General features: G+C 36.7%; 1 protein-coding gene across 2 annotated transcripts in view; it reads right to left on the bottom strand.

Moving 5' to 3' along the window:
* Positions 1–18,311, bottom strand: part of ACSS1 (acyl-CoA synthetase short chain family member 1) — a 93,334-nt gene that overhangs the window by 62,278 nt on the left and 12,745 nt on the right. For both annotated transcript variants that reach the window (XM_056813804.1, XM_056813805.1), the window contains exon 2: positions 582–678. In XM_056813804.1, coding sequence (XP_056669782.1) covers positions 582–678 — 97 coding nt within the window. The remainder of the gene's footprint in view (positions 1–581; positions 679–18,311) is intronic.

Genomic DNA, 18,311 nt, shown 5'->3' with positions numbered 1-18,311 from the left:
TCCACATCTATAAAATGAGCTAGAGAAGGCAATAGCAGACCACTATAGTATCTTTGCCAAGAAGACCCCAAATGGGGTGATAAAGAGTCAGACACAATTGAAACAACCAAACAGCAATAAATGTGCCAGTCACTGTGCTAGGCTAAAGGGGCAAAGGATAGGCTCTGACCTCAAGAAGTTCACAATCTATTTCTGAGAGAAACATAAACAGACAGAGGAAGAGGGGATGGAAAGGGAGAGAGAGAGAGAGAGAGAGAGAGAGAGAGAGAGAGAGAGAGAGAGAGAGAGAGAGAGAGAGAGAAAGGTCAAAAAGAAAGAATATTTTAACACATATCTTTCCCTTCCTTTCTCAGCCAGAAGTATTCCATACACAATCATGTTATTAGGTGCTTTTTTTCTGAGAGGGGGAGGATTGAGAAGAATTATTAAACATGGATTTTTTTAGTCACAAATTATTTTTGCTAAATTGGGAAGGGGAGATGGGACTAGCCTTTTTTTTCACAAAAAAAGAACAAAGAGATAAATTTGCTATGATACTAAACATGTTCACATTGAAAAGTGACAAGGGAGAATGATCATACCTATATGTGATTTTCACTTCTGTGCCAGGTTCATCCTTCTCCCAGATCAAAGCAACTCTATCCGGGAACTTCTGCACATGTCGATCCAAGCAGTTTACTGTATTAAAAAAAATTTTTTTTGAGGGTTACATGTGTTTTAGGTTTTTTTGTTTTTTTTTTTGCATTAACAACAAATTAGTTGAGTGGCTTGATTGGATTGGCACACTTAACACACTAGAGGAACAGGTTAACATATTGTTACCAAAGATTTCTACCTACTTGATAAAAGCAAAAAGTTGGTGTCAAAACCTGGAAAGATGCTGAGATCAAGAAATTATACATATGAAAGTCATTACCTGCTTCTGTTCTCAAATAGATAAGATGAATGCAGGACAGGAGAATATTAAAAAAATAGATTGCATTAGGCCCTGAGTGAGAAAGAATTCTGTTTGACAGTCTAATACAAATAGGAAATGACAGTTTTCATGATATTCTTTTCAAAGGAAAAGGAGGGAATCTAGAGTTCATAAGAACCTGAAACTGCTTTCAAGAATCTATCTACTAAAGTCTCTAAACAAAACTAGGCAGGTCTCTCACTAAGAAATGATACCATCACTAGGAAAATCCATCCTTTTGGCTTCTGGGCACTTGTTCCCATTACCCTAGCTGTCAAGCCCATGTGACCTACCCTTGCCAAACAGAGGAAGAATCCTTTCCTTTCTTTACTACAAGCCAAAAGGATTAGGAGGTTCCTGTTCTTTGCACATTGTGTTAAACACCTGCTCCCTACTTCCTTCACTTTCCAGATGCACTAAAATGTTTTTCCTTGGTTAATGCCACCTGCTCCTCCCTTCAAACAAATTAATCCTCTGATTCTATTATTCCTTTCTGTTGAGACTGGTAACTGTATTTGCAATGACCATTGGAAAGCCAATGCAATCCATAATACTTAGGGAATGACTCCTTCCTATAACCCTATTTTGAAATAGGCACTTCCCAGTGTTTTGCACACAGGTGAATGTGATGTAGGAACATGAGTCCATACATGATGAGATCAATGGCATAGCCAGACCAGCCACCTAGCTGCTTCCTGTAGGATTCTTTTTAGCAAGGGGGATTACCCTTAGATTAGTTAAAAGAAGCCTCTCCTATTCAACTCTCTTAGAGCCTCAGTTATATTAAGTTCAAGCAAGTGTCAGAATTATTAGTGCATTACATATCCATGAGAGGTAATTAAGGTGATGTTTGAAAGACAACATATTCCTTATCTTTAAAAAGGGTAGTTAATATAATCTCATCCAAAAACTTTCCTTGAGCCCTTTTCAGGGAAAAGTGGCTGGTCCTGGGTTCAAGTATGGCTCCAGATACTTCCTAGCTACATGACCCTGGGCATCTCACTTAGCTCCCATTGCCTCCTTTATGTTCTTTGATTGTGGAATCAACATTTAATATCAGTTGTAGGGCAGAAGATAAGAAGTTTTTGTTTTATTTTAAAAAGTAGATGGTGAGAGACTTCTTGGGGTGGAGCCAATATGGTGGAGTAAACCAGAACATCTCCATGTCACCATGAGAATCCTCTCTGACTAAGATTAAAATATTGCCACAAAATGAATAAAGGAGTGAAATAACCAACAAAGAAACAGAGTGAAACAGCTTTTAAGGAAAGAAAAACCCAAAAGGTAGGCAGAGATCTTCTGGGACACTGGGGTGAGAGGAGAGCAGAGCAGAGCCAACAAGAGGCTATAGCAAGGAGGGAAGAGCAATCCATATCCCCCACCCAAATCTGCTATCCAAGGTTCAGAAGCTAGGATTCCCAGTCTAAGGTTGGGATGAGGCATAGTACACAATTTGGGGTGGCTGGTAATATTAAGGAGAGGGGTCCCCTGGACCTTTTTGCCTAAATCTAAGGGTAGAGCTTCAAGACAGGACAATGAAGGATGTGCCTGATTGGATCAAGTACACAGTGAGAACAAAAACTTGAGCTTAACTCTGGGGCTAGAATTTAATCAGCCCCTGATCTGATCAAGTTCAGACTGAGATCAAAAGCTTATGCCCAAGCCTGAGGCAAGTCTTTAAGCCATCAGCATCTCAAGAGTCAATTGAATCAGCAGGGGGACTGGGCTCTCAGAGCTCTTTAGTCCTCAGACCATGAAATCAGACTCCAAGAACCGAAACTGGTAAAAACCCAGAAAATAAGCTAAAAATAGCATCAAGGAAGGACTGAAGTTTAAGAGGGTGCCCCAATTTCCCAGAAAACAAAGCCTAATTATAATTAAATAGAAAAAAATGAGCAAACAAAAAAAGCACCTACCTCTAAAGAATTTTTATGGAGACAAAGAGCAAAATACAGACACAGAAGGGGACAGTGAAAGCAAAGGAAACATCCACTAAGTCCAAAAGAAAAATATGAATTGGACACAGATTCTGGAAGAGCTCAAAAAAGACTTCAAAAACCAATTCAGAGAGGCAGAGGAAAAGTGGGGAAGCGATGAAAGTGATGCAAGAAGAAAGGAAAGTGATGCAAGGAGAAAGGAAAGTGATGGAAGAAGAAATGGGCTGATTGCAAAAGGGAAACCAAAAACTGACAAAGGAAAACCAGGCCTTAAAAATAAGAATTTACCTTCTAGAAACTAATGATTTGATGAGAAATGAAGAAGCAAAAAGCAGACTCAAAGGAATGAAAAAAAAAGAGGAAAACATGAAATATCTTATTGAAAAACAACTGACCTAGAAAATAGATCTAGGAGAAACAATCTGAGAATTATTGGACTACCTGAAACCCATGATCAAGAAAAAACCTGGGACATCACACTACAAGAAAGTATCAAAGAAAGCTGCTCAGAGATCCTTGAACAAAAAATTAAAATTGATATTGAAAGAATTCACAGATCACCTCCAGAAAGAAATCCTCAAATGATAACTTCCAGGAATATAATAGCAAAATTCAAGAGCCACCCAGCCAAGGAGAAAATACTTCAAGCAGTCAGAAAGAAGCCATTCAAATACCCTGGAGCTACAATCAGGATCTCATAGGACCTAGCAGCTTCTACATTAAAGGGTCAAAAGGCATGGAATATGATATTCAAGAAGGCAAAAGATTTGGGTTTACAAAGCAGAGTCACCTATCCAGCAAAACTGAATATATTCTTTCAGGGAGAAAATGGGCATTCAATAAGATAGAAGATTTCCGAGTATTCCTCAGGAAAAAGCCAGATGTAAACAAAAAATTTGAAGTCCAAACATGAGACACAAGAGAAACCCAAAAAGGTAAAGAATAAAGAGAAAATTTAAAGGACTCATTATAATCAAAATGTTTATATGTCTATATGGAAAGAGGATATCTGTAATTCTCAAAAATTACTCTAAGTAGTAGAGAAGATAGAAGGAATTTATTCAGAAAGAGGATGGGGAAGTAAGATGATTATGATGATATGATATATAAGAAATTATATAATAATATGATATATTTAAATGCAATGATATGAAATATGTATGATATGCTATATATGCCTATGGATGATATGTAAAAAATCAAGGGGTGAGAGTGTTACACTGAGAGAAAAGGGGAGAGATAGAATGGGACAAATTATATAACATAACGAGGCATGAAAAATCATTATAGAGAGGGAAGAATAAGGGATGATGATGGGTAATGCTTAAACTTGACTCTCATCATAACTGGATCAAAGGGGTATAGAATTCTACCTTACCCTACAGAGGAGTAGAAGGGGAATAAGATAAGGGAAGGGAAAGGTAATTGGAGGAAAGGAGAAATAAGCAAAATACTGGTGAGAGGGAATAGGATGAAAGGGAATAGAGTAGGATCTAAAGAGGATAGATAATATGATGGAGGACAATACACAGTTAATAATCATAACTCTGAATGTGAATGGAGTGAACTCACCCATAAAATGGAAGCAGATAGCAGAATGGATTAAAAACCATAATCTTACTATATGTTGTTTAGAAGAAACACATCAGAGGCAGTGTAACACATACAGATTCAAGGCAAAAGGCTGAGCAAGAGTAGCAATCATGATACCAGACAAAGATAAAGTAGAAATTGATCTGGTTAAAAGAGGTAAGGAAGGAAAATATATTTTGCTAAAAGGTACAATGAACAATGAAGTAATATCATTACAAAAAATGTATACACCAAATGGTATAGCAACTGGATTTCTAAAAGAGAAATTAAGGGAGCTTAAGGAGGAAATAGATAATAAGACCACACTAGTGGGGGATCTCAACCTTCCCCTTTCAGAACTAGATAAATCAAACCAAAAAATAAATAAGAAAAAAGTAAGGGAAGTGAATGAAATGTTAGAAAAATTAGAGTTAATAGATATCTGTAGAAAATTGAACAGGGATAAAAAGGAATATATCTTCTTCTCAGCAGTAAATGGTATATATACAAAGATCAACCATGTACTAGAGCATAGAAATATTGCAAAAAATTCAGAAAAGCAGAAATAATAAATGTAACTTTTTCAGTTCATAATGTGATAAAAATTATAATTAACAAGGGTCCATGGAAAAGCAAATTGAAAATTAATTGGGAACTAAATAACCTAATTCTCCAAAACTAGCAAGTCAAAAAACAAATCATAGAAACAACTACAAACTTCATTAAAGAGAATGACAATGAAAAGATAACATATCAAAATCTATGGGATACAGCCAAAGCAGTACTCAGGGGGGAAATTGGTATCTCAGAATACCTATACCAACAAAATAGAAAAAGAGATCAATGAATTAGGCTTGCAATGTAAAAAATTAGAAAAAGAACAAATTAGCAATCCCCAGGTAAAAACTAAATGTTAAAGAACTATTGAACTAATAAATAAGACTAGGAGCTGGTACTTTTGGGGAAAAAAACAATAAAATAGATAAAGCATTGCTTAATCTAATTAAAATAAAAGAAGAGAATCAAGTTAACAGTATCAAAGATGAAAAAGGTAATCTCATCTCTAATGAAGAGGAAATTAAGGTAATTATGAATAACTATTTTGCCCAATTATATGGCAATAAATATGACAATATAGGTGAAACAGGTGAATATTTACAAAAATATAAATTGCCAAGATTAACAAAAGAGGGAATAGAATACTTAAATAATCCCATCTCAGAAAAAGAAATTGGACAAATCATCAAGGAACTTCCTAAGGAAAAATCTCCAGGGCCAGATGGGTTCACAAGTGAATTCTATCAAACATTTAAAGAACAACTAATCCCAATACAGTGATCCCTCATCTATCATGGGAGTTACATTCCAGAGACCTCAACATTAGATGTATGAATCTTAAAAACTACTCAGACTATACTTTAGAAGATTTGATTTAGCTATTTCCTTATTGTAACAATGGAGATACTTGGTCTAACAAGAATCAAGAATGTCTTGGGAACTGTACATTACTCCACCCATACTTAGGCATACTTTAGGGAAAGATAAAGTTGTAAACTCCTGATTGAACAATGAAGGTACTTAACTCATACCTTATAGTAAAGCTAGAACCTTAAGCTGTCTATTTTTAGATCTAATACAAAAAGGTGTTAAGTACCTATAAAGGTTAAATTAATCACAAAAAAAAAGGTCAAGTAACTCACAAAAGGCAAGCTTAACAAAGAAGTGTGAAGTACTCAGAAGATATAATCTAACTAGAGAAGGTGAGAACTAAAGAGTGGTAAGAACTAAGAATGGGCAGTCATGGAAAAAAAGCATCTACTATGATTGGTAGACATGAAAATTTAGGGGAGGTGACATAAGAGAAAATTCTTTTTAAAAGGAGGCTAAAAGTCAGTTCAAAATTCAGTTCAGAGTGGAATTGGATTCTGAACTCAGTTCAGGAGATTGAGTTCAGTGGAGGACTGGAACCCAGCTTGGAGACAGTCTTGTGGTGAGTGATAAGACTGACTTCCTTCCTTTAGACTCAGGAACTCAGGAAGGCCACTTTGGCCAAGGCCTTTAACTACTGCCTGGTTCAGCCTGAGTCAGAGCAGTTTAAATTAATTAAAATCTCCATAATTCCCAGCTGACTTGAGTATTTTATTATTTGGGAATTTTCCCTGGCGACCAATCATTTAGATTTAAGTCAAAACACTAAAATTATCCTTACAGATGAAAATCTGTGAAGTAGTGACATTATATTTATTTTATTATTTATATATATATATATTAAAGCTTTGTTAAACCCTTACTACTCTCCTACAAACCTTTTCCACACTTAACCTATAATCACTGAGCCAATCAGGGCTCAGGATACAGAACACAGTGCTATGGTTGTTCACTTTTCATCCTATCAGTCAATAGTGTGCCATGACAACTGTAACTCCTCAATACAGAATTAGATATGTATATATTTTTAAACCCATGAAATAGTAAAACTGTGATAAGTAAACCATGATATAGTGAAGGACTCAACTATACAAATTATTTAGCAAAATAAGCAAAAAAAATTATTTTTATGACACAAATATAGTACTGACCCCAAAACCAAGCAGGCCAAAAACAGAGAAAGAAAACTACAGACCAATCTCTTTAATGAACATTGATGCAAAAATCTTAAATAAAACACTAGCAAAAAGACTACAGCAAGTTATCACAAGGATTATTCACTATGACCAGAGGGGATTTATGCCAGGAATTCAAGGATAGTTCAATATTAGGAAAACCATCCACATAATTGACCATATCAATAATCAAACCAACAGAAATCACATGATTATCTCAACAGATGCAGGAAAAGCCTTTGACAAAATACAACATCCATTCCTATTGAAAACACTAGAAAGTATAGGAATAGAAGGGTCATTCCTCAAAATGATAAATAGTATATATTTAAAACCATCAGCATGTATCATCTGCAATGGGAACAAGTTAGAAGCCTTCCCAATAAGATTAGGAGTAAAGCAAGGAGGCGCATTATCACCTTTATTATTCAATATTGTATTAGAAACACTAGCAGTTAGAGGAAAAAAAGAAATTGAAGGGATAAAAGTAGACAATGAGGAAACTAAACTCTTTGCAGATGATATGATGGTATACTTAAAAGAATCCTGGAAAATCAACTAAAAAGCTCATGGAAATAATTAACAACTTTAGCAAAGTTAAAGGGCACAAAATAAACCTACATAAACCATCATCATTTCTATATATTTCCAAAAAAACTCAGCAGTGGGAGTTAGAAAGTGAAACTCTATTTAAAATTATTCTAGACAATATAAAATCTTTAGGAATCTATCTGCTAAGACAAACAGGAATTATATGAACACAACTACAAAATATTTTTCACACAATTAAAACTAGATCTAAATAATTGGAAAAAGATTAATTGCTTCTGGGTAGGACAAGCTAATATAATAAAAATGATAATCCTACCCAAGTTAATCTACTTATTCTGTGCTGTATCTATCAAACTACCAAAAACCTTTTTTATAGAATTAGAAAAAAAATACAACAAAGTTCATCTGGAAGGGCAAAAGATCAATCAATCAAAAAAAAAATGGGAAAAAATGTAAAGGATGGATGACCACCAGTACAAGATCCTAAACTATACTATAAAGTAGTGGTCATCAAAATAATATGGTACTGGGTAAGAGACAGAACGGAGGATCAATAGAATAATAGACTTAGGGTAAATGTCCTCAGTAAGATAGTATACAACAAATCCAAAGATCCCAGCTTTTGGGACAAGAACCCAATGTTTAACAAAAACTTCTGGGAAAATTGGAAAATAGTATGAGAAAAATCAGGTTTAGATCAATATCTCATACCCTATGCCAAGATATATTCAAAATGGGTAAATGACTTAAATATAAGGAGTGAAATCATAAATAAATTAGATGAACATAAAAGAGTATACCTGTCAGATCTGTGGGAAACGAAGGAATTTAAAACAAGCAAGAGACAGAGAACATTACAAAATGTAAAATGAATGACTTCAAATATTCAAATTAAAAAGGTTTTGTATAAGCAAAACCAATGCAACCAAAATTAGAAGGAAAGTCACAAACTGGGACAAAAATTTATAACAACACTCTGACAAAGGTTTAATTTCCCAAATAAATTTTAAAACAATCAAGCCATTCCCCAGTCAACAAATGGTTAAGGGATATGAATAGGCAGTTTTCAGATGAAGAAATCAAAATTATCAATAATAACATGAAAAAGTATTCTAAATCCCTCCTGATTAGAGAAATGCAAATCAAAATAATGCTGAGTTATCACCTCATACCTACCAGATTGGCCAATATGGCAGCAAAGGAAAGTGATGATTGTTGGAGAGGGTGTGGCAAAATTGGAACACTAATATATTGCTGGTGTAGTTATAAATTAATCTAACCATTCTGGAGGGCAATTTCAAATTATGCCCAAAGGGCTTTAAAAGAATTCTTGCCCTTTGATTCAACTATAGCACTGCTGGTTTTGTACCTCAAAGAGATAAAAAAAAAAACTTTGTACAAAGATATTTATAGCCATGCTCTTTGTAGTGGCAAAAAAATGGAAAATGATGGGGTTCCATCAATTGGGGAATGGCTGAACAAGTTGTGGTATCTGATGGTGATGGAATATTATTGTGCTGAAAGGAATGATGAACTGGAGGATTTCTATAAGAACTGGAAAGACCTTCATGAACTGATGCAAAGCAAAAGGAGCAGGACCATAAGAGCATTGTACACAGAGACTGATACACTGTGGCATAATGTAATGTAATGGCTTTCTCTACTAGCAGCAATTCAGTGATCCATGACAAACCAGAGGAACTTATGAGAAAGAACACTATCCACGTCCAGAGAAAGGACTGTGGGAGTAGAAACAAAAAAGAAAAACATATGATCAATCACATGGTTCCAGGGGGATGTGATTGGGGTTTTGGCATTAAAAGAACACTCTATTGAAAATATGGATAATATGGAAATAGGTTTTGAACAATGGTACATGTATAACCCAGTGGAATTGCTTGTCAGCTCCAGGAGGGGGGAGGGAAGAGGGAAAGGAAAGAACATAAGTCATGTAACCATGGAAAAATATTCTAAATAATTTTTATGTGGATGGTGAAAACAGTAGCTGTCCATCAAAGAGCAAGATCAGCTCTGTGACCCAGGGAAAGTCACTTAATCCTTTTTGCATCTGTTTCCAATCTATAAAATGAACTGGAAAAGAACATGGCAAATCACTCTGATATCTTTACCAAGAAAACCCAAAATGGGGTCACAAAGAGTCAGTCATGACTGAAATGACTGAACAACAACATATAACAGCATTTATTCATATCAAATGTCACTTTATTAGACAAATCTCAGTGTCCTAATACATTTAAGGGTCACATACAAAAGCAAATATGGCTTTTTGTAGTATGGCTCTATTTTAATGGTCCAAGACAGAAATAGGAGATATACTGGGGAGGAGAGGATGGGGAGAGAAATCACTTATCATATAACTGAATTACAAAACATAAAGAGTATTTGAACATGAAGAAAGGAGTAAGGGAAATGGGTATCTCATAAACCTTAGTAGATAAAAGAAGATTATTGAACTCAATTTTACACACAAATAAAACACATGTATAGAAATGCTTTAAACTTGAAAGGGAAATAGGAGGGGGCCAAGACAAGGAAGGATGAGAGAACTTTAAGAATAAGGGAAGGATATAGCAAAACAAATTTCATTGTTTGAAAGAATACCCAGTCAAGAGGGGATTAAAAGGAAAGAAAGAAAGAATAAAAACCTTAAATCAGGGGTAGGGTAAGGGGAAGAGATGAGATTTAATAGAGCAGAAACCAATCATTTCACTTATTGATCGTGTGTTTAGCAACTCCATCTATTTTACTAACTTCTTATTTGCAAAAAGGGGATGAGGACAAAGAGTTTTAAAAAGTGTAAGAGGAAAGAATGAAGGTAAATATTAACAATCATAACTATGAACATGAATGGGATGAACTCGCCCATAAAGCAGAAGTTAATAAAATGGATGACAATGTTCTGTTTTTCAAGAAACATGCTTGAAATATAAAGCTAAAAGGAGGAATTGGAGAAAAATCTAATATGCTTCTGTGCAAAAGTAGGTTTAGAAATCAGGAGTTTAAATAAAGCTATATATACTATACTATAATATGCTTCAGGGGCATCCAGGTGGTACAGTGGACAGAGTTCAGGACCTGGAGTCAGAATGATTCATCTTTCTGAGTTCAATCTGGCCTCAGATACTTACTGTGTGATCCTGGGCAAGTCATTTAGTTTCTGTTAAGTTACAGACTACACCAATATCTTTGCCAGGAAAAAAACCATAGACAATATTGAAGTGCTATGGCCCACTGGGTCATGAAGAGTCAGATTTAACTGAACAATAGAACAACAACCTTGGTTTTCCCCCAAGACTACCTAAATTTAAAAAGTATTGATAATACTTGTATAATTTGTTTAAATCATCATTAATTATTATTATTATTATTATATTATATAATATTGTACTATTATTAGATGGCTTTCTTCTTCTTTCTGATAGATGAAGGCCATTCCTGCCATGAGGTCCTCCTTAATCCAACCATCCTCTGTTCCCTCCTCCTCCAACAGCAACTTCACAGTGTACCACCCCTAGGGAATGGTTTCTCAAGATCTCTGTCTCTGCCATGTACTCAGTAAATATGTCTTGAAGCCTTCCTCCCAACAGGTTCTTGTATGCTCTGTTGTACAACGTCTACAATCTCTCCTTACCCCATCCTATAACTTCTTGGACATTTTCCCTCATGCAAAAAAGAAAAATTATTAATTGTGGCATTGTTAGATTTAACCTATCATTATAGTTTGTCAGTATTTTTCTGGATCTTGAATCTATAACTCAAAACTTTGTTTTATATAACTTTCCCCTGTATGGAATGGCTTCTCTCCCTCCTTTTTTGCTTATAAAAGTTTTTTTTCATACTTCAGGGATAAATTCCCATTGAACATCCTCAGTAATGTATTCTCTGACAGTTTTCAAGTCTTTTAGAACTGTTCTAAATTCTCAAGACTTTTAGGATCTGCAAGACAAATTTGACATTTGTCATATGTTCCTTTCTGAGATTACTCATCTTTTTACATTTCTATCCTGTCTCCCCAACTGGATTATAAGATCTTTGAGGGCAGGGTCACGTGCCTCCAAATTCTCATCTCAAACCCTATCTCAATACAGCCCAGGAATCTGAAAATTCTGAAAAATTAGGCCTTCAACAAATGTTTGTTGTTAATTATGATGATGAACAGAAAGCACCAGGGGTTTTCTATCACATAGCTAGGTGTCAGGACAAAGTGTGGACCCTTGGCTATACAAGGTTTCCCTCCTAGATCTGGAAGAAATGGTAGTATCTATTCTTACTTATCATTGACTGATACTCCTTGAGGAAACCAGATCTCAACCCTGCATTTGTTTACTAGCCCAAACAATGGCACAGGGCATAGAGTTCTTGATTTAATTAAAAAAAAAAACTTGCCTTTCACTTTAGAATCAATCCTACATATTGGCTCTAAGGCAGAAGAGCAGTAAGGGGTAGGCAATGGGGTGACTTACCCAGGGTCACACAGCTAGAAAGTATCTGAGACCAGATTTGAACCTATGATCTCTTGTCTCAAGGCCTATTTCTTAGTCCAATGAACTACTTAGTTACCCCCTAGAGTTCCAAATTTTAGCAGAATATTCAGTAGAGGGGAAAGGACAAGGATAACCTTAATGTCTGACAGGAGAGAGTAGTAAGCATAGACTGGAGAGTTAATTTACTGAATGGTTATATTTCTGAGGCAGAAGGTAATATGTCATACATAAACATATAAGCTTACTGGTTCCAGATGCAAATTGGAAACAATTTACTTCCCAGAGTCTAAAATAGGACAAAGTAATAAAATAAGGGCTGGTTCTGCATTTTTACATGTAAAGGCACCAGCCATGTTCCATCAGCTAACAAGGGATATAGCCCACAACTCTGTTCTGGATTGTCTTCTCCCTCCCTCTTTTCTTCTTTTTAATAATAAATTTTTAATTTTTTCCATATTACATGTCAACACAATTTTTAAATGTTCACTTTCTGGCATTTTGCAATCCATGCTTTCTTCTTCCTACCTCTCCCCCCCCCCCAAGAAGACAGGCAACATAATACATGTTGTATATATATTATCACATAATACATATTTCCATATTAATCATATTGTAAAAGAAGACACACATTGCCTACCCTAGAGAAAAGTTCAGGGAGGAAATAAAGAAAAGAATGTTATATTAAAATTTGCATTTGGACTCTGTTCCTTCTATGGAGGTAGGGTTTTTTGTCTTGAGTCTCTTGGAGTTGTCCTTGATCTTTGCCTTGTTGAAAATGGTTGTCATTCACATATATTATTGTTGTTACTATGTATAATATTCTCCTGTTTCTCCTCACTTCACTTTGCATCACTTCATATGTTTTTCCAAATGTAAAATTTTTTTTTCATTTTTTATCATGCAAAACACACTTCCATATTGGTCATTGTTGTGAGAACAAATTCATACACAACCAAAACTCCAAAATAAAACCAAAGATACACTGATGTAAAAGACAATTCCAACAGTTCTTTCTCTAGAGGTGAGTATCATTCTCCATCATAAATCTTTCAGCATTGTCCCAGATCATTGCACTTTTAAGAGTAGCCAAATTTTCACAGATTGTCATTGAACATTGCTGGTATTATGTACAATGTTCTCCAAGTTTTCTTATTTCACTCTCCATCAGTTCCCACAGATCTTTCCAGCTTTTTCTGAAAACATCCTGCTTATCATTTCTTACAGCATTTAGGGTTTTTTTGGTCATCATCATATCTGTCATTTCTTATAGCACAAAAGTATTCCATTCAAGCATATGCCCCAACTTGTTCAGCCATTAGGGAATTGATAGGCATATCTTTTCAGTTTCTAGTTCTTTACCATCACAATAAGAGCTTTTATAAATATTTTTTGTATAGGTAGATTCTTTTCCTCTATATTTAATCCCTTTGGGATACAGACCTAGTAGTAGTACTGCTGAGTCAAAGGGTATGCATAGTTTTTATGGACTTTTGGCCATGGTTCCAAATTACTCTCTAGAAGAGTTGTATTCATTCTCAGCTCCATCAGCAGAGTATTAGTGTCCTGATTTTTCCACATCCTCTCCAACAGGTTCTTTTTTTTTATCATGGTTTCCAGGCAGTTAAATGTTCTTTAAATTATCTCTCTTGGATCTCTTTTACAAATCATTTGTTTTTCCAGTGAAAGATTTCAAATTTTCTTCTATTGTTTTTTTCATTATTTTGGATTTGTTTTATTGTTTCCTGCTGTCTTGTGAAGTTGTAGTTTCTATTTGTCCAATTATAAGTTTTAGGGAGTAATTTTTTTCTTTAAGGCTTTGCATTTGCTTTCTTAGGGAATTATTTTCCTGTTTGAGGTATTGTATTTCCTTTTTTAGGAAACTATTTTGTTCAGTAAGTTTTTGTTCTAAGCTATTCATTTTTTTCTATCATTTTCTTTTCTAATTTCTCCTCTATTTCTTATTATTTTTCTATCCTTTTTTGGAGCTCTTCCAGTAGTTCATTTTGGGCTTGACATTCTTTCACATTTTCCTTTGAGGCTTCACACGTTTTCATTTTTATATTGCTATTCTCTTCTGAGCTTGGATTTTGATCATATCTCTTATTGAAATATTTGTCTAAAGTTAGGCTTTTTTCTGTCTTTTGCTCATTTTGGAATTACTTTTTCCCTTGATTTTTGTCTATATGCTGAAGCTTAGCTCCATTCCTGGGGTGAAGTGAGTAATGTACTGCACTTGTACTGTGTTTGGCCTCAGCTCAGCTGTCTTGGTCTCAGATAGAGCACTCAGCAGAGGTAGCCTGGTTGGCCTGCTGTGTGAAAGCAGGTTCAGTCAGCTGATTTGAATTAAGTTCTGTCCACTACTGCCAAGACTGGACCTTGTTGGCCTGTGTTCCTCCCACTAATGTCTGTGCTGGGTCACACCTAGCCTCTGGTCCAATTGGACTATGCAGAGCCACTTTTCTCCCATTACTATTTCTTCTGTATTGAGTTGATTTTGATTCTTACCCTGCTGAGGCTGAACTGAGCCAGCTGTGCTCTTTCCCCTGACACTTGCTCTGTGTTATGTCTGAGTTCCACTGAGGCTTATTTCAGCACAATCTCCTCATACCCCAGTGAAATGGGTCCTCCTTGCTATCTCTTTACATTGCTCTGGACTGGAGCACTGCTTCATCCCTTCTGTTGGTTATGCTGCTCCAGGAATTATTTTTGAGGCATTTTTGTGCTTCTGTGGTCATTTGGAGGGTGTTTGGTGGGCTTCAAGTGTTTTTTATTTTGCATTCTTGGCCTGATCTTGTCAGTATTCCTCAGTTGCCTGGGTCTGTGGGCTTAGCAGCTGCAGCCAGTGGCAGTACCACCACCTCAGCCACCACCATTGCCACCACCATCATCACCACTGCTGTAATTTTTCATTCTTTTCTACCTCTCAATGTGAATATAAGCTCCTTTAGGGTAAGGACTGTTTTCCTTTGACTTTTATGTCCCTGGCATGTACAATAGTTCCTGGAATAGAGTAAAAATTCTTAATGGTTGGTTGATTAATAACTTCAGCTCCCATAGGATCCATTATCACCCACTTCAATGCAAATAATTCCCAGATCTATATATCCAAACCTAGTCTCTTCCCAAGGCTTCAGTCCTATCATAATCTATTGGGCATATCCCATCAAATGTCCCATGGATATCTAAACTCTAACATGTCCAAAATATAACCTATTATCTTTTTCTTTTTTATAAAAATCTTTACCTTACATTTTAGAACCAATGATGTATATTGAACCATAGATTGATAAGGGCTAGGTCAGAGATGGTGAATCTATGGCACTCTCTGTGGGCATGCATACCCAGAAGGCCACAGGTAGAGCTGTTCCTCTCCCCCTCTCCACCATGCCTGATGACATTTTTTTCACATCACCTACCCCTCTGCCCAGCAACCCAATGAGAGTACATAGGGGGTAAGGTGGACAGTTCAAAGGTGGCAGAACTAGAGGGGAAAAGAACACTGAGGCCACTCCCCTCCCCCTCTTCACATGCACTGAGGACATTTTTTTTCACATCACCCACCCCTCTACCCAGAAGCACAATGGGAGAGCTTCCTGACTAGGGTAAGGTGGGTGGCTCACAGGAGGCAGAGCTGGAGGGAAACAGGCTCAGACCATTCCCTTCCCCCTCTCTACACTTGTTGAGGACATTCCTCACTTCACCTGCCCCTCCATCCAGCAGCCCAATGGGAACCCTTTCTTCCTCCCCTGTGTGGAGTAAGGGGTTGGGGTGGGACATGCCCAGCACTTGGGGTGGGGGGAATGGCACATAGTCTCTGGGGAGGGCATGGCACCCACTCTGTAAAAGATTTGCTGTCATTGGGCTAGGCAATGGGGGTTCAATGACTTGCCCACAGGAATTATCTGAGGCAAGATTTAAAACTAGGACCTCCCATATCCAGGCCTGGGTCTACATAGCCACTTAGTTGCCCTGATAACCAATTCTCTTTAAAAAAATAAAATAAAATAAAATAATAATCCTACTATTCTTCTGAACTTCCCTTTTACTGTATCTAGCCCCACTATCTTCCTAGTCTTGTTTCTAGATGAATCAGCCTTGGCTCTTGATTTTCTCTTACCCCCAATATCAACTTGACTTGACCAAGTCTTGTCAATTCTGCTTCTACATCTTTCATGCCTCCTCTTCTTTATTCTTACAACATCACCCCTTTTGGAACCTATTGTAATAGTCTCCTAATCAGTGTCCCTAAATAAAATTCTTCCCTTTTCCAATCTGTCCTTCAAGTAGTTGCCAAAGTGATCTTCCTAAAGCACAAATTAGACCACCTCATTGCTCTGCTCAGAAAAATGCAGGGGCTTCCTATTGCTTCTAGGATAAAATACAAATTCAAAGCCTTTCAGGGGCAGGTAGATGGTAAAATGGATAGAGTCCTGGGCCAAGAGTTTGGAAGACTTCAATTCTGATCTCAGACTGTGTGTAGCTGTACAGTCCTAGACAATCAACTTCACATTTGTCTGACTCAGTTTCCTCAACTGTAAAATTGGAATAATAATAGCACCTATCTGCCTGGATTATTATGAGACTTAAATAAGATAATATTTGGAAAATGTTTGGCACAGTGCTTAATAAATGCTTATTTTCTTCTTCCACAATCTGGCTCCAAACTATGCGTTTTTTTTTATTCTCTTTACATTCCAGCCAAACTTGTCTACTTGCCATATTCTTCATCTCCAACCCTGAACCTCCCACCTTTTTTCTTTTGCACCTTCATCTTAATGTCTTAGAATCCACAGCTCTCTTCAAACCCCAGAACAGATACTATAGCCTCTTCTGCTCCTTCATGTTGCTAGAACCTTTCCCCTAGCCCCCATCACTCCCCCCCAAAAAATTATTGTATTTACTTTGTTTATATATTACATCGACTTTTATGTCTACATTCTACTTAGATGAATTTAAGGTGTTTTGGAGGTGGGGGATTATTTCCTTCTCTTTGCATCTCCAGCACTTTGCACAGTTGCCAGCACATAGTATGTACTTAATAAATCTGTGTTGATTGACTGCCTTTCAATGCTATTAAGGAATAGTGTGTCTTCCCTTAAACTAGAGTGTTTAGGATAGATAGAGGAAAAGGCAATACAATAGGTACTTCCCTCTCCTTTTGGCCAAAGAGACATTTTTCCATGGATAATATTTTGTAGACCTGGGCCCCAGGGAATATCAAGGAAAGTATTTTCTAATTCACAGTCATTTATGCAGTGCTATAAACACATTGGCCTCCACTAATTATTCAGTGCTGTTGCTAAAGGAAAGGAACACAGTTGCCAACAGCAGCAATAGGGAGAACAGCATTTGAAGCAACCAAATGAAAATATATTTATAGCATTATCAAAAGAGTATGTACTCCATCCATCAGACTGGGAAGTATGAAAGGAAAATCTAGCTTCCAAGAACAGTTGGGCAAGAGAACACCTGCTATTATTAACGATCAACTAAGTAACCTTGGGTGATTCTCTGGGCCCCAGTGACCTTCTCCCTCTTGCTGTTCTCCAACCATGACATCCCACCTCCTCTCTTTGCCTTAGAAGCAGCACTTCTCCATGTCTGTGTAATCCCATCCCAAAGCCTATCGGTATGGGCCTCTCTCTTTATTGGGGGAGATGAAGACCCTGCTCTGTGTGAGGGAATGCACTCTCTCTTCACCTCTGCCCCCTAAGAATCCCTGGCCCCCCTTCAAAGATCACTCAGCTCCAGGGCTACCTCTTGTATGAAACCTCTGATTCCTCTAGGCCTCTCTTCTCTCTGCAAATTCCTTTGGATGTAGTTTGCAAATACTTTGTTTATTTAATTGTGTGCATGTTGTACTAGTGTACCCCACCCCCACCTCAGTAGACTGTAAACTAAGGCAAGGATTGTTTCATTTTCATCTTTATCTCACAAGAATTTATCACGGGACCTTACATATTGTTATTTAGATATTTTTCAGTCCTGTCTGATTCATGACCCTATTTGAGGTTTTCTTGGCAGAGAATATTAACATGGTTTGCTATTTCCTTCTCCGGTTCACTTTACAGATGAGAAAACTGAGGCAAACAGGGTTATGTAACTTGCATAGGGTCACACAGCTAGTAAGTATCTGTCTTAGTCCAGATTTGAACTTGGAAAGACAAGTATTCCTGACTCCAGATCC

The sequence above is a fragment of the Monodelphis domestica genome, chromosome 1 (genome assembly GCF_027887165.1).
Source record: "Monodelphis domestica isolate mMonDom1 chromosome 1, mMonDom1.pri, whole genome shotgun sequence".
NCBI lineage: Eukaryota > Metazoa > Chordata > Mammalia > Didelphimorphia > Didelphidae > Monodelphis > Monodelphis domestica.
Note: the sequence above shows the minus strand (reverse complement) of the source record. Positions and strands in the feature narration are given on the sequence as shown.